The sequence below is a fragment of the Oreochromis niloticus genome, linkage group LG15 (genome assembly GCF_001858045.2).
Source record: "Oreochromis niloticus isolate F11D_XX linkage group LG15, O_niloticus_UMD_NMBU, whole genome shotgun sequence".
Lineage (NCBI taxonomy): Eukaryota > Metazoa > Chordata > Actinopteri > Cichliformes > Cichlidae > Oreochromis > Oreochromis niloticus.
Genome location: NC_031980.2, coordinates 9,125,468 through 9,150,987, shown reverse-complemented (window position 1 = coordinate 9,150,987; position 25,520 = coordinate 9,125,468). Strand labels below are relative to the sequence as shown.

Genomic DNA, 25,520 nt, shown 5'->3' with positions numbered 1-25,520 from the left:
ATTGTTTGTAAATGCATTTTGTTAAACTGTTTTTAGTGCAGCGGCACTAAAAATAATTTAGTCTTCAATGAATACGTAGCTCGCAAAGAACAATAAATACATGCATTTATTATTGATTTGTTTTGAGTTTGTGAACAACTGTTTTTGCCAGCAGTCTCACTATATACAGCAATATAAGGAAGATGAAAAAAATAATATGAGAAATCAATTTACATATTTGTGTTCTGATGCATGAGCAAAGCGAAGAAGCATTAAAGGCCTACCAAAAACAGTTTTTTGCTAGTCATCATAAATATCATTATTGCTAATTTTCTTAAAATAAGGTGATATAACTTTAAGACTGTAAATGTCCACCCCTAGTGCAGTAGGTTTTTGAAGCTTAATTGATTTTTGACCAAAATATCTTGATTTGTCATCTATTTTACTCTAAATAAGACCATAATTTACAAAATAAAAAGCATTAGGAATTAGGGAAGACTTTAAACTTGTGATTTAGAACACAAACTATTTACTGAGGTCACACATCAGAGGAACCCAGGATGCTTTCTCATAGACTAATTTACAATCTAACTGTTTTTTGCAGCCAGATTAGCTTAATCAGTCTTTTCTAGTAGAACAGCAACCCTCTGATTTACTCCTCTTTGAACTTGTCTGATTTTGTATGCATTATTAACACCAATGTGGATTAATGATTAATAAACTTATATACCCTTACAATTTTTACAGAGAATAGATGACTATAAGTGGAATGGGGTAAATGAAGAAAAAGTCTAACCTTAACACTGAACCAATTGATACACGTAGATCTTCTGCGAAAAAAGTCCAAACACAGAGTTTGATCTGGTTTTGTCTCCATTATTCATCATACAAGAAATCGCCGTCAGATTGTGCAGGCAGTCAGACAATACAGAGAATACAAAGGAGTCGATTTTAATTTCTGAAAGTAATGGTGTAAACCTCCATCTCTGGGACCACGTGCACCCATAATGGATCATATTTGTCCTTTGCCTTTCGCAAATTCAGTAAAGAAGAAAATAATATGGTCGACTGTCCAATCAGCTTTTCAAAATTTGACATGAAATATCTCACAACTATTAGAAGTCTGTAGTTCAACAGCCCAAACTGTGGCACATTTTGACCTTCCTACCCACCAACCCAGCAGGCGTCTGCTAGTCAAGGCTGCACAAACAGTGCTACTCAAACACTTGTCATCATCCCTCATCAGCATCTTGATTGTTGAGGAGTACAGATCAGAGGGAATGTCCACATTCATCCAGCGGCCTCTGATATGACAGCAAGGGTTTATGGGATAGCAACGTTACGAGCCCGGCCCGCTTCACCTTGACCCCGCCACCCTGTTTCCACCACCGCCACTCTTCTCGTCTCAGCCTTTTTAGTCTGACCTCGTCATCCCAGGGCCTCTGGCCTCGCCTCTGACAGCTGAGTTATTACCATAATTACCCAGGAGGCATTGCAGGGAGCGGCCACATGGCAGAGGCCGCCCGTGTTTAACAGAATATTTGGGTGTTTTATCGGCTTTATTTCAGCCCCCGGGGCAGGTGATAGGAATCCTGGATGATAAGAAAACCACTCATGTGGGAAATGAAGAGGACCATTTCGTAGACAGAACCAAGAAGGGGATGAAATATACTGTTAATGCAGCAGTCAGCAGTGCACATTTGTCATATATTCTCTAAGACAAGGTGCAAATATACTCATATATTAAATGTTCAACAGGAAAAACTTGTTGGCAGTAAGTACAGTATCACTTAAAGCTTTATAGAAATGTATAATAATATATACTCACCAGCCACTTTGTTAGCTGCATCTGTTAAACTGCTCATTAACAAATATCTAACCAGACAATCACATGTGGACATGGTCAAGACAGCCTGCTAAAGTTCAAACTGAGCAACAGAATGAGGAAGAACAGTGATTTATGTGGTTTTGAGCATGTATGGTTGTTCCTGCCAGACGGACTGATTTGAATATTTCAGAAACTGCTGATCTATTGGGTTTTTCCCCACAACCATCTCAAGGGTTCATAGAGAATAGTCTGAAAAAGAGAAAATATTCAGTGAGCGGCAGTTATCTGGATGAAAATTACTTGTTAATGTCAGAGGTGAATGATCAGATTGTGTTGAGCTAATAGGAAGGCAAGAGTAACTGATATGGAGTAGAGCATTTCTAAATCGATAACCGTGAAGCATATAGGCTACAGCAACAGTGAATCAGCTAAAAACTGCAAACTAAGGGTACAAGTTGCATAACTTCAAAATTGAAAGAAGAATAGAAATATGTTTCGTGGTCTGATGAGTCTCAATTTATGCTGTGGTAGTTGGATCATTGGTCCACAATTCGGTATAAACAACAAGAATGCAGTCAAATGGCCTATTATTCATCCATCCAACCATCCACCTTTGGTTTATAGCCTTTGGTTTTTTTCAGTTTATCGTGCTTATAGCCTACTGAGATGGCACTGAATTCCCAATATCCAGATACTGGTCACAGATATTCCAGATATGCTTACCACCACACTACCGTGCTGCCCATGGGAGGGAAGGATGGTGAGCAATTAGTTTCAAAAAGGTTCGGACAGGAACAATAACAGTAGTGATAAATGTTCTGTAAGCCAAAACAAGCAGTCAAAAAAGTAACACGACTTTTTATGGTCTTTACCTTACACTATAAAGCACCTTGAGGTAACCGTTGTTTTGATTTGGCGCTGATTTTGATTTTGTTCAATTATGCAAAAAGCCCAGAAATGTTGACTTTTGAGAGTTGGGCAAACATCTAAAATGTTTTAAGACTACTGTTTCTCAACAATATATTGCATAGGATTTGAAGGTTTAGCCATGTACGGTATATGTTAAATGAGTCTATACACAAAGAAACTAATGCAGAACTGTCAAGGTCTTCAGGCCAAAGAGAAACACAAACATGATTCTGAAGTGGAAATCACTGCATGGGCTGAGACACGTTTTCTCAAACAATTGTTGGTGGAAACAGATTGTCACAGTGCCCACAAATACACGTCAAAAAAAGCACCAGAAAGACAAAAACATATACAAACAAAGGGAAAATGTCTTTTTTGGGCCTGTACTCATTTAAAATCCACTGGGGTGAACAGCATAATTGTCCTGTGGTTGGACAAGTCAAAATTTGAAAGTCTCTTTGGAAATAAACACAGCAGTTTCCAACATAAAAGGCTGGAGAGGGGGGATAATACAGCTTATTATCAGCACATAGTCCAAAAGCCAGAATCAGTGATGGAGTGGGTTTGTATTAGTACACATCAGACAGGTGACTAATTAGGCCCAGAGCAGAAGAGCAGGTTTAGGGTGAAATCGCAGGAATAATGAAACGTTTTGCTTTTAAAACTACAGCAAGTGGTTTCGACAGTTCCCAGTGATGTAAAGTTTAAAATTTTAGGGGAGTTATGGCGATTGGGACAATTTTTGAAATGGCCTCAAGTGGGTATCAAAGGAGCTGCCACTTCCTGCAAATCTACCTCCATCCTAATGTTACTGAAACGTGTTGCTGGCATCAAATTTGAAATAAGTAGACTGTTAAAAAAAATGTATTAGACCACCTGTACTAAAAACATAAAAACAAGAACACTTTATTTTAGAAACTTGTCAAAAATCTGTTTAAAACTAAGAATTATGGTGTTATTTATTAGACTAATTTGTCATCTATTTATTTACTATTTTTCTAGTCAGGAATGCAAGTATATGACTGTAATTTGGCTTTCGTGTTTTTTTTGTAAAAGCGTAAAGTTGAACACTCATGGATATCAGCAGTGATTATATTTGAGCAATAAAAATACAATTCTAGTTAAAGAGCTCGAGCATGTTGGTGGATTAACTATTACAGAAACATAAAAAATAATTTTAGCAATTACCAATATTTTTAAGTCAGCTTATTGGTGAGGTCCTCCACAACAGTCCCAGTTTCTAATGTAAGAAAAGTAATTACTCAACCTTGGCTCAAATAATTGCAAATTATATTTTTATCAGCATTTATATTCTATTTGTTTTCATGATAAGAAACTTCCAGTCTATCTAAAATTCAGTTTTTAGCAGATTTGATATTGATATTATGGTACTGTTTTCCTTGTTACTTACCTGTCACCAGAGCAAATTCTTACTATTATCTTCATGTACACAGTTTTGTTTGTTTTTTTTAACTTTTGTAGTGTTTATTAAACCTTATAACATTTTAAAAAAGAAATTGTTAAAATGTCATAAGGAAAGGAAAAGAAAGAAATATTAATTTACATACATGACATTTAAATTTGTAGCATGTTTGCTATATCTTTTTTTAATTTATTGATTAAAAATGTGTTGTGCAATTTATTTTGTTTTTTTAGGAAGAAAGAAAATCACATTGCTGTAGAAGTCTAAAAAAATCACAAACACTCATGTTTCATATGTGACACAGGGTTAAAAACAGCAGCTCAGGTTAAACTGAACAAGTGTCATAAAAAGGTATTAAAGAAAAACAGTACAATTCCCCCTAAAGCACCAAAAAAAAAACCCCCAAACAAACCAAGAAAATCTTTGAAAATGGCAAATAGCATGACAATATAAACACATTTTGAAATCCAGGTAAATATAAAACTATTTAAAGTTGCAGCTATATGCAATATTATTTAAAAAGCTCTTTTCCAAGCCATGTGTACACTGCCATTTCTAATGAGCCAGGAGGCTATGCATATTCATACTGCCAGAGTGAAAAGTACAGCACATCCTGCCATAGAGGGGGCACAGAGGTCACTGGCCTCAGGCCAATAACACACAGAGAGACAAAGATTATTACAGTAGGCGCACTTCTACTGGTGTCTGTATTTACGCTTAAAAGATCAGTCAAACTCACGGAGTGAACTATAGAAATGTGCGCATTCACACAAGACTTCACCTGCTCAGGAAGGTCAACACATTAGCAATTCAGTGCATACAGTATTTAAAATTTTCTAGTCCGATATAGCTACCCATCAAACATGTCTGAGATGGCACTTAGCCGTGTGTGCCCGTGTCTTATTATGCAGACCCATCTGTGTGGGTTCAAAGGTCATGGCCAGGCCTGGCAGGGGCTACAGGTGAGCAGATGAGAACAGTAGGGGCTCGGTTTAATTTAGCTAAGCACTACAGGATGCAGTGCGCCCCTGTACCTGAGAAGGACGAGTTGAACTTTTCACACTGAGCCTCAGACTCATCATTTCGATGGGTGGAAAGTCGAGGAAAAATGAGTAATCGAGCCGAAAAAAGCTTCTGACATGGAATCTGTGTTTCTCCGTTGGCTGAGTTGTTTTGTATTTTGTGTGCGACTCATTCAGTGACAGACAAGCATATAAACACACAAAATCTGTGTACACACAGGGCTCTGTCACCAAATCGCCGTCCCTTTTACCTCCCTTTTTTTCCTACTTTCTTTCTTTCTTTGTCCCTGTCTGACACACACGGAACCACAAAATACACACAGATGTATTGAAAGAAGTGTGTGTATGTGGGTGTGTGTTATGGTGGTGTAAGGGTGTGAGGGAGAAAATCCCTAATCTGGCATGGACCAGCTTCCTGTCTAGACTCTGCATGAGGAGGCCAGCACTAACCTGGCCCATGCTGTGTGTGTCTATGTGTGTGTGTTACCATTGTGCTTGTGTGCAAGTGTGAGCACAAACCTACATTAGCTCTGTGTCTTAGAGGGAGTATTTGCACACTATCATTGCTTTTGTCCAAACAGGGAACAGTCGTTAACCTTTGGCCTCCCATATCTACTGTCCAATGTCTGTTTTTAATTGGCCTGTTTCCAGTAAAGCTCCTTTTTGTTTTCGCTATTATTTTGACACTTTCTTTACCATGCATGCCAAAACTGCTACAATTCCAAGAGCCAATTTCCTCATTATCCAGCTTGCAGCGTTTACGGGAATACAGAGGTGGGGGAGTGGAGGGTTAAAGTTGGAGGGCAGTAGGGGGAAAAAAAAGCCATATGTGGTTTTCTCTGAAATTCCATGAAAATAGCAAGGATAAGCTGGTAAAGGACTGAAGAATTCCCTTTCTTTCCTTATTCTTTGGCCTTGCTAATATAGCTGATCAGCTTAAGAACGGTAAATGTGGTAACTTTTGTCCTAACTGCACAAAAACTAGGCTGAAACATAAGAAAGTTAAGTCACTGAAAAAGAATCCCTTGCGGTTTTGGTAACACAATTAAACTGAGCTGAATCATAACTGGAATCGCTAAGAGCCTCTGCCATCAATCATTCGCACAACCCCTGCCATTAGTAATCACAACAAACATCACTGAGCACAGCAACTTTGTGCCATCTTACTCTCACTGAGTGCTAATCCAGAAATGCTAAGTGTGTTCAGCCTTAACCGTGACAGTATTTGTCTGGAGTGTGAATCAACATGTCGGGCGCTGCTATTTCATATTCATGCAGTGGCCCAATGACACCTTGTCCTTTGTTTTGCAAAAAGGCCTTAACTCAGCAGATCGTTTCCCCCTTTAGACCCAGATGTAAAGTGAACAGTCTTCACCTCTGTGACATCCGACCACCACAATATGCCATCTTATGGAAGCAAGCCGTCACGAAGCCCTGCCAAAAAAAACAAAAAAGTGACTACAAGTAGGGATAAGTAATGATAAAGGTGATTTATATAAGCAACAGAGAGACAGTTAAACTGAATAACTTGACATGATGAGTGTTATTAAAGCAGTTTTCTTAAAAAAAAACAAAAAAAACGAAACAAGCATTTTTGGATTGTTTTTTGTTGGAAGAAGTTTATCAGGTGGAGGATGACGAAGGTGCCACGCTTCAGGAGCGGGCAAAAGGTGAAAAAACCAAAATAAATAAACAAAAACAATAAAAGGACTTACATTCATAAGGATGTGGGAGGCTGACGCTGATCTGTGTCCTTCAGCAGATCAAGACCTTTTGGCTAACACTTTGGTCACATCAACAAAGCCATGACAGTCAGCAGATTTGACATCCTCTGCCCCTTAGTGGAGAAAAAAATAATTAAAACATGGATGGTTACTAAAAAACATAATGAGAAATTATTTAGTGAAAAATGAATTTAACTAAATAGCTTTTTCTTCAGAAGTGGTTTCGAAAACTGCATTTGATCCCTAAAGGAACAAAAGCAAAATGTCACCAAAACACTGAAATCCTACAAGGTGAGACTATGTCATAAAATCATTATAAAGTCGACAAAGTGGCTTTGTAATGTTCTTTATAGACCTAAGCCTAGCAAAATTAATTCTGGAAACCTCAAGGGGAAGCCACCAGAGTTTTAGGACTTCCTGTGCAGCCACTTGAAATCCTCACCAAGACAGAAAGCAGTGAACTGAAAAAAGGTAGTGAAAAGTGAAATCATTTTTCCTGAATGGTTTCCTTTTGGTCAGCTTGTTCCTGTATTTTTCTCACCAAGTGGACTGTTTACCTGCGTGCAGCCAAAGTGTGCTCTAACACGATTGCTTCCCACAGATTGCTGCATGTTCACATCCAGATGTGTCTGTTTATAAAGATCAGGCAGACGTTAGTTTACATTAACTAGGATTTAACCAGCAAAACTCCTCAGTGCCTTGAAATGCGTGGCGGTGTGTTTACCGTTTTTTCTAAATAAAATGAGGGTGTTATTTATTTTTAATTCGATAATTTCCCACCACTTGGAGATGTCAGTAATTAAATTTGCCTGAAAACTCAAACATAACACAGACATAAGCCTTTAACTTGTGTCTTTTAAGTACTGTACGCCATAAAAAATAAACCTCAGACACATCAGTGACAAATTGACAGACAAACATCTGCTGCTTCCACCTGATCTCACTTTAAGTCATCGTCTAGCTGGCATGTTTTTCCCTTTCTATGGACGTGTAGTAAGAGGGCTGATGACTAATACAGATGGTGGACAGATTAAATGATTCATTTGAGTCGTATGGCTGTGACATATACACATCATTGTCTCTACTGGTGTGGGTTTTAGGGGTCTCCTGTAGCATTCCTACACAACTGACTCTCCACGTATGACTCATAGACTTGTAACCTCCAGACGAAGCAGACTTTACTGTGCTGGCTGGCTTGTCTGCATGCTGTAGTAGGGAAATCTGGCAGGATGCTGCTTAGTATTTGGGGTTTGCCTGACTGTCTAGCCAGTCTGTGTGCGCGTGGTCAGATCAGTCTGTCTACAGAAGCATAATGAATCGCCACTTCACTCACAGAAGAGGTACAAAGTTACGTTCACCACTCTGACAGCTATACTCAGCAGGAATACCACCTACATGACAGCAAAAAAAATCCCACAAAAAAAAACAGGGCATACTTCTCTGTGTGGCTAAGAGCATGTGTTTTTATTTTCATCCTCGGATCTGTAGCCGCATTCCTTTTCCGTGTGTTGTGCGAGACGGAGAGATTGCCTGAGAGTGACTCACTTAAACCTGACCCAGCGGTGAGGTAATCACTGGAGGACGCTTCGAGTAAAAGTGAACTTTGATGATGGTGTCTGGGATTGTGTCTAAGAGTCTCCCCCCCCCGTCCAGACAGTTAAAATACTACAACGTGGGTGTATGTATCCACATGTGTGTGTTTGGGGCTTTAAGGTGATGCTTTTTGCCTCCTTAGTGAGTCCTCTCTTCACTTTGTTGTTCTCCGTGTTTCTGACCCTCTGATATAGACCCCCATATCCAAGAAAGAGCCACTCCACAAAGACTTCAGGAGGGCTGGAGCCTATTTCAGTAGGTGGGGTGCACCTGGATCACTTCAAGGGGGCCAGAGAGACCAAAAACCACACCTACCGGCAATTAAGAATCACCTGAAAGAACATATCATGCATGTCTTTGGATTACGGGAGAAAGCAGCATATGGCAAATCCATCCAGGCACTGAGAGAGTATGAAAAGTGCACACACAGAAGCCCCAGGCAGGCTGAACCTACTGCACCTATCATCTCAACCCATTGTTATTGGTTTTGCTCTTGTTTGAGGTTCCATCAGGTTTTTGTGGTACATTTACTGAACATCTAAATAAATCCTTATGTGAGAGCAGAGTTTAGAGCACAGGTCTGCCTGTTGTTACATCTGCACTTAAAAATGAGTCCACTAAAATTTAGATTTAGCTCTGGGGCTGCGCAAGATGCTTACTTTCCCCCGCTCTTGTGTGTGGATTCAGACACTAACAGCAGATATTGTTTGTTATGCAGCATCACCTGCTGGCTTAATGGAGAATTGCCAAAGGATGAATAAGACCCAGCAATGGGAGAGTTGCACAGCAGAGAGCTGCTTTAAAGCCATCAAAACAGGGAAAATGCTGAGATTCACCAGAGCATTGCGGACAACAGCAAAGAGCAAAAACAAAGTCAAAAAATGCCTTTTTGTTTTGTCACAAATATCTCACATTCTCCGCCAAAGTCGTTTTCAAAAGTTCTTCTGATAAGCTTGAGCCTCATGCATTAAAGTATGCATAGAGCACTGTGGGTAAGCGGCTGAGGGAAACCAGAGACCTGGGTGTCTGCCTGAAAATACTCTGACAATAGCTATAGAAAAACTGCTCTTTTTGGGATCATACAAAAAAACCCAAACACCCTCATTTTAGTTAATTTTGGGTTTGGATTGCTTATGTAATGCTCCAGACTTCAAGTTATAGATGAAGGCGTTTTAGCTGGAGTGACTTTAGTTTGGAGATGGATTCAAGTAGGAACAAAAATACATATATTTCTGTGACTAAAGTATCAAAAGCAGCAAAGATAGAGCATCTTGGTTATTAATGGACAAACAAAAAACCTTCACCACAGTTAAAAGAGTTAAATGATAACTGCGAATCAGGGATACTTGGCATTCCCAACTAATCAAAGAGTAAATAGAAGTCAGAGTTATTGCATAAAGAGTATGAGCCATGTTTTTCTGAGAAGACATCTGGCTGTAAAAAAAAAAAAACAGACAGTAAGTGGGTTGGATTCACGTCAAAATTAGGATTTAACTATAAGTCTGCATATATATCCAATAATGTTCCCCTGCAAAGTCAACCAATAAATATGTATATGATGCACTTACACACCTGAGCTTACTCTTAATGCCAAATATTTACCAAGTTTGGCCATTGTATGAAATTATTCTTGCTATGCAAACTGGTGGGCAAAATAAACACAGCGAAATGCCATGTTTGGGTACGGGGCCTCCAGTGTCTGACTGAGCTTCGACTTAAAATAGGTCTGAGAAATGTGAATATGCTCTATGAATAGAGATAAAACAAGCTGGGTGAGGGGTGGAGTTGGGGGGCTGTAAATATATAATAACTTACAGGCTTCCAAGGCCTTCAGACAGCACAAAAAAAATAAATTCTGTGTGGATGGCGGTTTGCAGAGGGCATGGGAAAATCTGCGCTGACAGCGAGGAAACTTTGGTTCTTTTCAACAGTAATGTAATCACGTTGCCTGAAAGTGACGTTTGAAAAGGATCTATGTAATCTGAGCGCAACCTTGGACAACAACCGCTGCCCTGTTTTGTGCTGGTCTTTGTGGGAAGACTCCAAAATCAGACAACAGAGCAAAACAAACACATACAAAAATACCCAACAGTGAATTATCACTTGTTATCTTTATGGATTTTTTTATGTGTAAACTTTGTGACCTCTGTTTATTGCCGTTGTTAAAGTTGCTACCACAGCTTTCCTCCGGGGCTGTTTAGAAGCAAAGACATAACACCAAACTTTTGTATCTGGACAATAAACACCACACAGTATTACATCCTTTTCAAGTGTAAGGCTCTTTGAGCAATTTGATGGGGAAGCAAAATTGGCAACTGCAAGAGGCACAACTTGCCACTAGGGGGCATACGACAGCAGACAATCAGAAGATGCATCAACTGAGATTTCAACACCGTTATAATTTACAGCGACGTACGACTATAAAGACACACGCGAACTCACACTCACACAAACGGGGACCACAAGACCAGACCTGAACACCACTTCAAATACCTTAGTAAATAAACAAATGTGGGCTAGAGCTTAAATTGTCCCGGCTGTTTGATGGGCCTGCCCGTGAAACTTGCTTATTATGTCAGAGTTGATGACTGGAGCGTTGCATTCACTGCCCGGTTACGTTTTGGGCACTCCCGGGGACCCTCCTCCATCAAAACGTCAGAAACGACCGCTATAAAGCTCATGTGAGGCCATACCGACCGCTCAGAGTCGCATATACCTCGTTAACGGGACAACCTGCGGTCTGCCTCCTCTGAGACAATAAGGCGACTCTACATTTAAGTGATACAGACTTAGAGGAGAAGTGTGCCAGGCCACCGGATAAATCTGCTGGAGTGAGCACAAGTATGCAAAAGACCAGATTGCTTGTTTCTACGGATCAATTTCATATATGTGGGAGAACGTCTTTTTCGGGACTTTGAATTGAGTTGTGTCTAATGGGCGAACACAAAATTGGATTTCCGCTGGCAAAGGGGACAAGAAAACGAATCAAGCGAGGAGTTTTTAAGCAATAGTTTCCAAGGGAAGTTTAGAGAAGTACAAGAAGAACCATAGGTCACAGGACTGTGATTTTGACGGATAGTTGACACGGACCCTGGTAGTCCTCCACACATTTCAACCGTCGAGCGAACAAATGCAGAGAGAAAGATGCATTTGGGTAAGGCTTTACTGTTTGTCATCCTCCTCAACTGCGCAACTTTGAGCTCATCCCTGTCAACTTGTGCCACTGTGGATATTGACCATGTGAAAAGGAAGCGGGTCGAGGCGATACGGGGTCAAATTTTGAGCAAACTTCGGCTGACTAGTCCTCCACAATCCCTTGGACCGAGTAAAATCCCCTATCAAATCCAAGCGTTGTATAACAGCACCAAGGAGCTACTGGAGGAGTTGGGGAGGGATCGGCAGCAGAGTTGCGGTCAAGACAACACAGAGACAGAGTACTATGCCAAAGAGATATACAAATTCAACATGGACAACGGACCGCCGGAGAACAGTAAGTATCGCACTTTTTCAGACAGCCAAGCTCCCTTTCTCCAACTTATGCCAGCCACCAACGTGTCCATAGTGCGTAATTACGCATCAAACGAAGAGTGTACGCCTAAACCCAGCGGCACAAGACTCAAAACAGCAATTATGTCATTTCGTTTCATTGACAGTTTTAGATTGATAAAATTTCTAGCTATCAAAAGCCTCTTTCAGTTTTATGATATTATTTTTATCATAATATTTATTTTTTGATATTCCACGTTTAACCCCATTTAAGCCGTCCCCTCTTTTACAGACTAAATCCTCTTTTTAGTGTTTGTCCTGGAAACTGGTTAGTGTCACATAATCATCTCAAACATTAAAAAAAAAAAAATCCCCTTTAGCAGATTAATGTTTAATTGTATAAAACTCTTCTTTGAATTTTTGTAAAACTGAAAGGCGAACAGAAAGCAGTGCCCTTGTGAAAGATATGCTTTATTTCTTTTGTGCTCGCCAACCTGTTTTATGTCTGAACCTGTGTTCCAGGAAGGCTACTCTCCTCCCACTCCTGACTCCGCTCTTATTCGCCTTGTTTTTTCCCCTCTCTATGGTTCATGTCTCCCATCCCAGATGTTCCCATTTCCTTTTCAGTCAGGTTCAAATGAGAGGGACATCTGCGCAGGCAGATGGGGATGCCTATAGAAGAAGGAGTTGGAAAAGTTATCAGAAATGAGCAGGAAAAGCTAGGCAGCAGGACCTCCCCATTAGCTGGGATAGAAGGACTCTTTTCTGCTTTGGAGTTCCTCTGCATGGGAGGAGTTGGCTCTCCTGTAGCCCTAATGCTGGTGCCACCCACTTGCCTATTGAGATGGAGCTCAAAGTGACCCCACTGGCTATCTTGGCTAGTTAATTGTGCTCACGGGTGGCCCACGAGAATGAGATCACATACAGGACAGCTCAGGTTTAACTTTGCTAAACCATGTGTGAAGCTGAGCCCTAAACCAAATTAAGTCTAAAGACTATGCCGGCATCTCATATTGCCAGCAGGTATAGGTAACAAGTCATTACTTGGCTTAAAATGAGTTTAAATTTAGATGTGAAATATTTGTTAAAATAACACATAAAGACTGCTTAGGCTCACATTATTTCCTCTACACGTGTTAAACCCATATTTGACTTTCTCCTTTCTAGAATAAAAAGCTACAAACTGTAATTGGAAAACCTGTGCTAGAGGGACATGTGTCAGCACTTGAAGGAAATTCAAGTGGCATGTGGTCCGACTGAGTCTGGATTACCGAAAAAGCAGAATAGGATAACTGCTGTGCGTGTGTGAGAGGCGAAGCGGGCCTCATGGTCTAGAGCAAAGCCAAGACCATTGCATCACAGTCCCTTTGAAATCAACAGGTGTTTCTCAAAAGACCTACTTTCCCTCAGCAATGTTCTGTTTCAAATCTCACAAAATGGTTTTTGACAAAAACACCAGGAAATAGGTGCCTTGAGATGGTGGACACGTAGCTGGATTTGAGAGCCACGGATGATCTCGAGGTACGACAATGTGACGACAAAGATTTATATATGGTGTACTGTTCACTGGTGTTTAAACAAAAATAACACACGCCGATTGATGACAAAATCTTAAATACAAGGGTTGTGTGTGTATGCCAGTGTTTTTTTTATTATGTCCAGTGTGATCTCATACTTGGAAATATGCATTCTGTCAATGCCCAGTATATCCACTTGTATTCATTCAGCCCCTAAACTGAGAGTGGGTAATGTGATTTTCATATGATGGAGAAGGAAAGATGATGAACTTTCAGATTTGTTGAGGTCCACTTGAATTTTGCAGGAAAGAAAAAAAAAAGCAACGCAAACATCTTTTAGATTAAAACAACATTTAAAGCAATGTATGCTCCACCTTTATCCAGTTTACTTCTTCATACAAGAACACAGGCATTAATCATTTCTGAACTTAAGTTTTATAAGTTTTACCTCAATGGGAGCAAATGGGTAAGGTCACCTCTGTTTTAACCCAGTTCATCAACAGCTCAAGCAAATTTAAAACATGTCTTCTCCTGCAGAAAAATGCAGGGTTTTTTTATTTATTTACTCAAAATCTATGTAAAAGATGGAGACAAATCCCCAACTTCTTTAAAGTACTTTTTCAAATGATGTGTCAAACTTCTCTCCAACAGATCTTTCAAAATAAAAACAAATTACATCAGCTTTCATTGCCCTCAACACATACAGACGAAGCACTTTTTGATCTGCCACGCCTATTACCAGGATACCTTTTACAAAGCACCCCTAATCTCTTTTGTGACATGATAAAGCTACAGTTAAAGTTAGATTAGATTCAGGTGCAGATAAGACTTGGTAAGGTTTTACTGAGAGACTGTTTTGTGTAATGTTGGGTAGAAACACTGTAACCCATCTTAAAGTGACTCGAACACTTTGTAGCTCTTAGTGAAGCTTTGTTGTTGTGGTAACACCATTAGCTGCCCACTCACTGGTTTCTCCCACAAGCTGCAGTCCATAGACAAGAAATAAAAACTCACTTTTGTGGCTAGTGGGAATTTTTATGAATATAAAGACTCCATGAATTTGATCCATCGTATTTAACAGTTTTACAGATGTCTCTTTTGATAATGGCGGTCTACGGGGAAAAAATGCTTTCTGGACCACAGGGACTGTTTTCAATTCAAATGCAAATGGGTACTTGGAGAGCGTAGCAGCAAGACTGAGCAGTGGTGCTGTATCCGGCTCTGTTAATACATTCATTAACTATACTCCCAAACCTCTACCGTGTCAGTTTTTTTTTCTTTTCAACGTCACATGACTTGTTTGTATCCAATTACGCTCTAGAGGTCTGTGTTATTTAACCTTGATTACACTTTAGGACGTACTGTCATTCATTAAAGGTGGCCACAGATTTTATTATCATTCCACAATAGGCACATGCTTGTGAATGACATCATGTATTACCACACACCAAGAATACTGCACCTAGCTGCCAACATTAGCTCCTATTATTTTTTGAGAATGAAATGATGTGTGACTAGCTGTTAGCTCGCTCCATTCTTTTTTTGGGTGGTATGCATACCAGTGATGTCACGTTTGTCACGTAACCTATAGCGAGAAAGTGGGAATGTAAGTTTTACAAAATATCAAACTACTCCTTTAAGACAGTAGACTGTCGGTGATTACAAGCCACAGCGCCGATGGTGCTGCCTGCATGAGGCATAAGCGTGCGTGGAGTCTGACTTTGTGGAATGAAAATTTGAATCTGGGCCAGTGACATCACTCTCTTTACCTCATTTACATACATTGGCTTTTTGATGGGGTTCAGAGGTAATACGTTGACCTTTGAATGACCTTAAGGCTCCTCTGTGAACCAACTCGAGGCCATGGCAGGTGTAAATGAAGCAGAAGGCTGCCACAAGACTGACAAATTACTGTGTTGAGAGTGTGGACAACAAACATCGGAAAGATTTCCTTTTATAGCATGGTACTTATACAGAGTCTGGCATGTCTCAAGGACTGAGGTTGGGCTGTGGAGAAGTCATCATGGTCAGAAAGGGTTCAGGTCCAAAAAGTTGTCAGTGGGACTGAGGATAGGAAGGTTTTTGATACCAGATAGGTGAGATCATACTAAGCTAAATAATGCTATTTCAGTGACAACATTTTCATTTCCACCAAATATAGACAAAATGTGTTAGAGAAACACTGACAAGTTGTGATTAAGGTGGGCAGCAACACTAGTCGTTCACTGTGATAAACGTAGTGCCAGACAGCACAGAACCACTATGGCCAAGATCGGATTTGAACTGTGTATCTTTACCTATACAAGGTCCATCTCTCTTATCTGTCTTTGGACATAAAATGCTTCTAAGCGTGCTCCCTCACAAAACATTTGTTTTATTCTATTTGTTCCAGACGATCTGTCTTACTGCCCAAAAAGCATTACTTCTAAGGTTTTCCGTTTTAACGTCTCCGCCATGGAGAGGAACGCGACCAACCTGTTCAGAGCAGAGTTTCGAGCGCTGAGAGTTCCAAACTCGACTGCCAAGAGGAACGAACAGCGGATTGAGCTCTACCAGGTGCGTAAAGGTACCGTTTCCTTGTCCTTCTACCTAGATTAAAGGCAGACCGCAAATACTTTTTCTGGATGTAATCTTTGTATACAAGGAAAAACAAACAAAAGAAAAATACCACTACAATTCTGAACTGTTGAAAAACCGGTCTTGAAATAGCTAGTCAATTCTATTGTTATTTCAGGCCCCAATTAACAAAAAAAATAGACAATTATGACTTGATTGCAGTTAGGCACATAGGTAACAAATAGATGAACAACTGAAAGGTTCAGCAGGCCTGTAAGATCTTTGCAGGACCGGGACAGTTAGCCACAGACAGTGTTATCGAAGAACAAGTAGTGCACATCTACAAATGTCTATAATGATCTTAATTATGGTTATGTGTAGATCTCTAGTACTGAATATTGTAGTTAATGTCCTCAGTGCAATATTCTGTTATAAGGATCTAAGATAGGGGTGTCAAACATGCGGCCTGGGGACCAGAATTGGTCCAGAAAAGACTCCAATTCGGCCCACTTGTTTTTGGAAACTGTGAAAGAGGGGGTAAATTTTAATTGTAGCTTCTTAACTTTTACAACTTTTCCTGCTGATAAGGACCTCCCCAATGCTACACCAAAGTAACCGATACACAATTAAATGACAGAAAAATATACTATTAACATAGTACCCAGAGTTGGTATTAATCTTGGCAGTTAAAAGCATCATAGCAATCTGGTGTGTGTGCAGGTGCTTACATACACATGGTTGGCATGTTGGTATTTACATGTATGCTGTGTTATGTGGTTGGTTTTGTAAGATTTTGGTGCAAATAAATGATTCTGTTTAAAATCTGGCTTTTTATTTTCATAAAAATAGATCTGCCCAACCCACTGACCGAAAAACACCTCCAAAATGGATTCAGATTAAACTTTATTGTCACACCACAGTTTAACAAGTAAAAAGTGTGTGGAAAAACCTATGGAAAAAAAAGCTGTAGATTAGAAGGTCACAAGAAAAAAGAATAGTTTAGATGTGTGCAAAATACAAAAATAAGATGTCTGTCAATAAAAATAGTAATAAATAAATAAACAGGTCATAACTTGTTCAGCAACTTAATAGCGGTTGGAAAAAAGCTCTTTTGCATCCTGCTCTGGTGACAGAGGAGGTATTTATAGCATGTTCCTGCCAAATAGCCAAATTCCACAGAAAAACCAGGGACCTGTGGCAACCTTGCCAAAACTTAAGTAAATAATAACAGAAATAGTAAAATGTAAATTTATAGATCTTATGCACATTCCCACATGTCTTTAGTTATAAAGAAATAAATACAAGCCAACAAAAATGGAAAGACAAGGTTTAGTCCGATTTTATCAAATGCAATGATACAATCTACTGGAACACTGCGAAAAGCAACATTAATGGGGAATTTAACTAAAAAGTAACTGTGACAGCTGTTATAACAGCAGAGTTGGACTTTTGTTAAATTAAAAAAAACAAACATTTTTTTTAAGATATAGCACCATTAAATTTTAGCATATTGGGTCTGGCTGATGTAAAAAATGCATGTTTGGTCATTTTTGTCTTTTGCCACTTAAAACCTTCTTCATCATTTGAACAGTTATGACATGATATGACTTATTATACAAAGGTGGGAATTAGCATTTAGCTTAAAAACACCCCTTGCCTGCAGTCCGTCTACACACGTATTTTGATAAATGTAGCTTTTCTATAGGTTTTAGCCTTTTCCAACACATAAATGGCATTTTACTGTCATTTTACGGTCACTGAAATTGGAGCTTTTGAAAAACCCCTTCCAGGGTGAAAATTTAAATCTAGGCATGAAATGAATGAGGAAAGTCAGATGTGTGAGTGTCAGTTTTGTGTGTGCAGTTTCATTGTTTGTCAACATTTCTGTATTGTTAGAGTTATACTGTAGTGCCACCTGGTATGCTTTTGACAGCAGTGGACATTGTTTTTTGCATTTTCACGTGGAAAGAGATATTTCAAGGCAAAAACGAAAAACTCCCATTTTAAATCATACCCATGTACATGTGGACATAGCCTCAGTGTAGTCTCAAAGAGCTGCAAGAGTAATCTGATTTACTTTTTCTTCATATCATTTGTATTCATAGTTTATCAATATATTGAATGCACTCTTTCCTCACATGATTCAAAACTATTATTGAATAATCAGAACAAGAACAACTAAAACTGCTGAGAAAAAAGGCTTCAGAGCAACTATTTATTGTTGCTTCACAGATCGTGAGGCGAAATGAACACATTAGAAAGCAGCGCTTCATTGGAGCCAAGAACGTGCTGACCAAAGGTACCGCAGAATGGATTTCCTTTGATGTGACCGAAACAGTGCGGGAGTGGCTGATGAAGAGAGGTGAGCCTGAGATCTCCTTATTTCCTCATTTCATAATAACTCAGAATTGTTATCATTAGGAATAATAAAGGATTACCATTAAGGTTAATGAAAGCTTGCCTTTTTCTTAATTGCAGGATCTAATATGGGTTTGGAAATTAGTGTCCACTGTCCATGCCACACCTTCAGCCCAAATGGCGACATCATTGACAAGGAACATGAGGTCCTGGAGGTCAAGTTTAAAGGTGAGCTACAGTGAGATTTTGTCACATCAGTTTTTATTCCCCCCCCCCCCAAAAAAAACAAAAAACTGTATATAGGATGGACGTAGCTACTAGGGGTTTGTGCAAGCCATGTTTTATGCTCTTTATGATTTCTTACCATCCCTGCAATACATTTACATTAGGGCTGGGTATCGTCACTGATTTCTAGAATCGATTCGTTTCCGATTCACAAGGTCCCGAATCGATTCAATCCACGATTCGATTCAATTTGATTCGATTCGATTCGATTCAATTAAATTCGATTTGAATCTGGGAAATTTTGACAGTCAGAAATATTCAGATTCAGATCAGTACATTTACATATTTTTGTATCTATAAAAAGGAAGCTGACACACGCAAGACTTTATCAAAGGTGTGAGCGTCACAGCAGATGCCTTTGTGTCAAAGTAGCTGAAGATAAAACACAGAAAAACATGAAGGTGGTTTTCCTGGCCTGGGATTTTATAAAAATATGTATCTGCAGTACATCAAAAACGAAACAAAACCATTAATCAACATATGAACGTTACCTCTGACGTTACAGCGGTTTTATTAGAGACACGGCTAAGCGTTTTGCATTTTGCATAATTTTAAAAAGTTTAAATTTGTTCAGTATTGAACGGCAGAAATTAGGTTTTCTTTTCGGAAGTATGTAAAAGGAAAAAAAAAGCGGTCGACAGCGCTGTAAACAACGGTAGACTTGTGCGGAACAAGCAAGCGAATAATGCAGAAAACAGATTTTTAGACGGGAAACTGTTCTTGAAGTACAGAGAGAGAGAGAGAGAGAGAGAGCTGTGCATGAAGTGTGATTTTATCGTGGTGGAAGCAAAACAGTAAAAGTCAGAGTGAATTCATGACGATGTTTATGTGAAGCGTAGTTTGGATCTTCTTTTGCTGCTGGTTCGGTCAATATTGTTTGGAGAGAGATAAAACTAACAGCTTTAGAATCAGCGCAAAAAGGGCGTGAACACAAAGCGCGGACCCGCCGAAGCATCAGAATCAGCGAGCTGTCAGCTTTCAGCCCCAACCGTGTCCGTGCAGTTGTTGTGCCAAAAAGTGATTGTCTGCTAGAAAGTGATTGCCGTCCGCGGGAGCGCGCGCAGCCGCTTAAAGCTGCAGCGCCCGTCAGGTGAGAAAGGCGACATCTCACTGATTCTGATCCGCGGGTCCATGCTGTGTGTTTACGTTCTTGTGCAGAATCCGTGTACCTGCTCTCATTTACTGTCTTAGCTGTTTAGTGGTTGTTGAAATTTTGTGAGGTTTCACCTGAGATTCTGGCATTTCGGGCAAAATAAATGTATATTAAAAAATCGATTCAGGATTTTAATGAATCGATTTCACGTTATCCAAGCCAAAATCGATTTTAATCGATGAATCGATTATTAAAACACACCCCTAATTTACATGGCAACATTTCATTGAATTCAGTTCACTTTTATTTATACAGCGCCAAATCACAGCAACAGTTGCCTCAAGGCAAAGACCCTACAATAACACAAAGGAAACACAGAAAACCATAACAATCATATAACCCCCGATGAGCAAGCGCTTTGGCGACAGTGGGAAGGAAAAACTCCCTTCTAACAGGAAGAAAGAAAGAAAATGTAATCTTCGTAATAACCAAATCACATCTTTATTGTGGTAAATAATCTGAGGTTATTTACATAGAAATCATTTTTAAGCATAGCTGCTTCAATTTGAGGAATTGTAATACAGTACAAGTGCTCTTATATTAGGTGAATTATACTTAAGGTGGTCTCTCAGATAAAAAAGGATGGATTTTTTCCACAGTTGTTAATAGTTGTTCACAGTGCACTTGGATCATGTTTATAATCAAGGTATTGATGAAGAGGAGGAGCACAGTCGCTTGGATCTGGATCACTTGAAGAGGAAAATGGAACAGAATCTCCCTCATCTCATCCTCATGATGATCCCGCCCCACCGCCTGGACACTCAGTCAACACGCCGACGCAAGAGAGCGCTGGACACAAACTACTGTTTCTCGTAAGGGGATTCATGCCAGTTTTAGCTAGTCCTTTAGAAATCTATTCTTAGTGCTGTCACGTTTTAATGGTACTTTCATGTGCAGAAGCTTAAATATTTGATACAACAATTAAATATTAAGAGAACCTAAATGTTCCACTGCAAACATTTCTTGAGACTGACTATGTTTTTGTTGTTCCTCCTCATCACAGAAACACGGAGGAGAGCTGCTGTGTTCGCCGGCTCCACATTGATTTCCGCCGTGATTTGGACTGGAAGTGGATCCACGAGCCCAGTGGTTACGATGCCAACTACTGCTCTGGGCCATGCCCTTACCTGAGGAGCTCAGACACAACGCACAGCTCGGTAAGTGGGATTTTGCTGAGGGAGTTTTGCACAGTGGAATTTACAGCTACAGAAACAAAAATACCTTTAAGTACATTGTAGATTGCAGAAAAAAATGCATCATAAATGTTAATGTTTTATATGTATATTCACTAAAACTATACGTGGTATTTTAAATTACAATGTAAAAACATTTACACAAAATATAAAAAACTTGTCCATTTGATCACAAATCAATATATCTGATAAAGATATCTGAAAGCTATCTTTCAGTATTTACAGACAGATCAGTCACAGAGTATAGGTATTGCATTGATTAAAATAAAAATGCCTTGGGCAGTAACTCTTCTAGCAGAAACTCTTGCCACTTTGCCACTGAATCTGCAGGCAGCTGTTTTGTGTTAACAAGACTGAGCCCTGTATTTAAACATGGGGAAAGAGCTATATTCTTTATTTGATATGTAAACTGAATGAATCCCCACCTGCTGTGGCATCCAGTCAAAAGAAAGTTGGCTTTAGGGGAAAGGAAAGGAGCTACAGCTATTTTAGTCAGAAATCGGTTCCTTTCATGATTTTTTATGGTGGGTTTTTTTCTGTGTGTGTGTCATGAACCTCATCTGTGCACTTGCATCAGTAGTAAACAAGGTATGGTTTATACACTCACGGGCTACTTCATTAGCTATACCTTGCTATTATCAGGTTGCACACAGTTCTGATTCAACAAGGAGCTGGAAACCTTCCTCTGAGATTTTGGTGCATATTGACATGACAGCATCACGCAGTTGCTGCAGATTTATCCACTGCACATCCATGATGTGGATCTCCCATTCCACCACATCCCAAAGTTGGTTTATTGGATTAAGACCTGGTGACTGTGGAAGCGATTAGAGTACAGTGACCTTATTGTCATGTTGAGAGATGCCTTCTGCATACCTTGGTTGTAACAAGTGGTTTATTTGAATTGCTGCTGTCTTCCTATCAGCTCAAAGCAGTCTGGCCATTCTCCACTGATGTCTGATATAAACAAAGTGTTTTTGCTTTTTTGCGTTGTTCATGTATAAAACATGGACGTACCTTGTGGGTCAGAAAACTCCATCAATGCAGAAGTGTCTTAAACTTGCATTCTATCTGAAGGTCACCAGATGGCAATAGTTGTGGTTGCAAAAAGACTTCTGGCCTTATAGAAGTCTATGGGAAAACAGCTTTCTGTTTTGACCTCCGTAGTCTAAGCTTGTAGGTACAGTCACTCTTTTTTCATATTGTTATTGTTTTTTGCCAGTGTACATCATACCATGTTTCATGCACCATATGCGTGGTATGAAACCACAAACTCATTGGCTCATGAGTTGTCAGTCACAAGTTGTTAGGCGATAAGCGTATGGTGTCGCAGTCAGAGCTGCCCAGCCTCGTCATGTCCAGTTTTTGCAACCAAGGTGGCGACATGGGAAGGGCTCATCACGAGGCTTCAGAACAGGACTTCACAAACCAATGGGTGATGTCACAGTAGCTATGTTCGTCTTTCATACTGATATTTGCCCAGGGTTGGTTATTTTCCCTTTTTCGGACTATTGTTTGAAAATTGTCCTAGAAATGGTTTGGTGGGAAAATCCCTGCAGGCCAGCACATTCTGAAATACTCAGACTAGCCTGTCTGGCACCAACAAACATGCCACGTTCACTGTTACTTAAATCACCCTTTTTCCCCCATTCTGATGCTCCGTTTGAACTTGAACAGGAGGTCGTCGTCACCATGTCTACATGACTAAATGCACTGAGTTGCCGCCATGTGTTTGGCTGATTAGATATTGGCGTCAATGAGCAGTTGAACAGGTGTACCTAATGAAGTGGCTAGTGAGTGTATATTTCTCCAGTTTGGCTGTAAAAAACCAGATGTTTGGCTCTCTGGTAGAGGGGCAGAGGCTCTTTGCTGTTACTACTTTCTCTCATGGATTTCTGCACAGAACTCTTTGTGTGCCATGTCTCTGCCATGTAATATCACATAGGAAGAGACACACAGTACACAAAACAAATGTGAATTTTATAATTATTTAATTTCTATGTGCTTTTCAATAGCTGCTGAGCCTCTACAACACTCTGAATCCAGAGGCATCTGCCTCCCCCTGCTGTGTCCCCCAAGACCTGGAACCCCTCACTATACTCTACTACTCTGGACGGACACCTAAAGTGGAGCAGCTCTCCAACATGATTGTCAAGTCTTGCAAGTGTAGCTGAGAGGACATGAATGTGAGGCAGTGTGGCAGGATTTTACTCGGTACAGACCAAACCCATGCATGACTTTTGGACTTTTAGCTGTGACAAATACTTAAACTGTGGCCTCATGGCTTAGATTTGAAGACCACTCAGGAGGTGGCGCATTTTTAATGATGCAGATTTTCTCAAAAAACAGAAACCCCCAAAACAAACAAACTTGATATTTTGATACTAATTTTTATTGTTTCCCTCAATTCGTTCTGGTTGACAAGTAAAGTAGTTTAATTTGAATCTAACTAAAAAAAATAGTCCCAAATAAGACTTGAGCTTAAAATATTTCCCCCTGTATTTGTGAGGATGGACAACACACTTTAGAGGCTAGATTGCCAAGGGCACCTATTTGTGACAAAATGAAAGAAATTAAAATAAAAACAACAAAAAAACTAACTATAGCTGCTTCATCAATAATAACTCAAAGAGGCCTACGTTGTAGTATTTTTGTGTAACTCTTTCTTGAATCTAGCCTTGATTTTACATTGTTAGTCGTCACAAATATAGACAGGTCTCTTCTTTCAGGCCCGATTTTTCCTTAAACTTGCCTTAAATTCCCTTCACTTCAAACAGTGGGCATTATCTTCAAACACAAAAGGAGAAAGGACAGACTTGCTGCTGTATCCAAAGCCATAGCTGTGGTCAGGGAAAAGGAGAGCTGAGAGAGAATGCCTGCTGGATTTGCAATGGAAAGTCAATGAACAAAGAAGGTTGAGCCAAGCTTTTCTTTTTTTGGCCAGCCAGCAGCAATGGTCTCGTTTTTATTTTTTTTTCTCGGTGAATCTATTAAAACGAATGGAAGAAGAAGAAGAAGAGGGGACCTGTATGGAAGGGAAGAACTGTGATGGAAACTAGCCACGAGCACACTGCCATTCACTGGAAGTTTTCATCTTTAACAGGTTCAAATTATTTTTGGGACATCAAAGAATATACTGGAAAAGAACACATGTTATGCAACAGGTTTTTATGAGACTTCTTTTACATTAATAGCAGATTTAGTCTGTTATGCAACTTGTCGTATAGTGATTGTTTCACTAACTGGGAAGAAAATTGACGTGTAACAGTTTTATATTAAACTGTGGGTACTGTTACATTTCCTTTGTGATTTAGAAAGAATATGCAACATTATTGTCCATATAGGAGTTTAACCTGTTATGTGGAATCCCCTTATTTGTCTGACTAAAGGCCATTTTTTAGTGCAGCTGTTTTCTTCTCTTTCTTTTGTCTCCTGTCAACTCACCTGTCACCCTTCACTCCAGCCCGCTGACAAGGAATTTACATGTGCAGTCCGGGCTCCCCAAAACACTGCAGTCTTTCATTCCCGTTTGCTCTGTCTCTGTTTGTTTTGGTGCTCTCTTACAGTGTGAAGTCCTAATGGAACAGAAATGAAGAGGGAGTGGAGGAAAAGTTATAACATGACAGTGGCCTGATGTACAGTTAGACCTCATTTTCTCCGACTCATTTCTGAATCCCTGTACTGTTTGACATTTGCCCAATCGGAGTCATCTAGCCTTTAGGTGACATTTAGGTCATGTTGTTTTTGTTTTGTTTTGTTTTTTTGGCAGTCATGTTGTTTGATAAAATGATTGTTATTAAAAAGACATCATGCAAAAGTCTATGAGCCCCTTTTTAAAGCGTAACGATCAAATCTGTGCAAACATTTAACTCCAAATTAGGAGATGATGAATGTATGAACTGTGCTTGTCTGCCTTATTGAAATGTCATTTAAAATGCTATTTTCACATAATGTTTTGGTTCCATGCAAACATAATTTTTCTTTCTTGAATCTCACCAGCCCCACCTGTTTCCTGCAGGCGCATGCACAGCCTCTTTTTTTTTTTAACCAGAGTGATAAATTCAAGTTTCTCAGGGGTTACTGCTTAACAGCTTTCCCAGGCAAAAAGCAATTACTCTTATTTTAAGAGCATATTACTGCACAGGCATCTCTTTATTTCCTTGTTTTTCATAAAATGGATAGCATAAATCACGCAAAAAAACTGAAAAAAAAGGCATTTTACATTCAGTACCGCCTCATACCTAGGTATGTATTCTCCTCCGAGTTTGATACTTGCTTTCAGTGGTAGAGCCAGACAGTTTTTACAGCGGTGCCTAAGTTCATGCTGTTACTTGCAGTACTGTGCAAAAGTCACACGCCACCCCTTATTTCTTTGTAGGGACATAGGCGCAGCAAGTTATCGAAACACACAAAAACAAGCAAACTTAAAGTCATTATTTGGTATAAAAACCTTTTTTATTCAAAACAGCCTGAACTCTCTTAGTCAGGCTTTCT

General features: G+C 39.6%; 1 protein-coding gene across 1 annotated transcript; it reads left to right on the top strand.

Annotated features, from left to right (window-relative positions):
- The first annotated feature begins 10,921 nt into the window (after positions 1 to 10,921).
- On the top strand, positions 10,922 to 24,846 carry LOC100710008 (transforming growth factor beta-3). The gene is made up of 7 exons (XM_003455598.5): positions 10,922 to 11,968; positions 15,874 to 16,037; positions 18,270 to 18,399; positions 18,516 to 18,623; positions 20,480 to 20,645; positions 20,837 to 20,990; positions 23,042 to 24,846. Exons 1-7 carry the CDS (start codon positions 11,623 to 11,625, stop codon positions 23,198 to 23,200), a joined length of 1,227 nt encoding a protein of 408 aa, XP_003455646.1. The 5' UTR covers positions 10,922 to 11,622; the 3' UTR covers positions 23,201 to 24,846.
- The last annotated feature ends 674 nt before the right edge of the window (positions 24,847 to 25,520 follow it).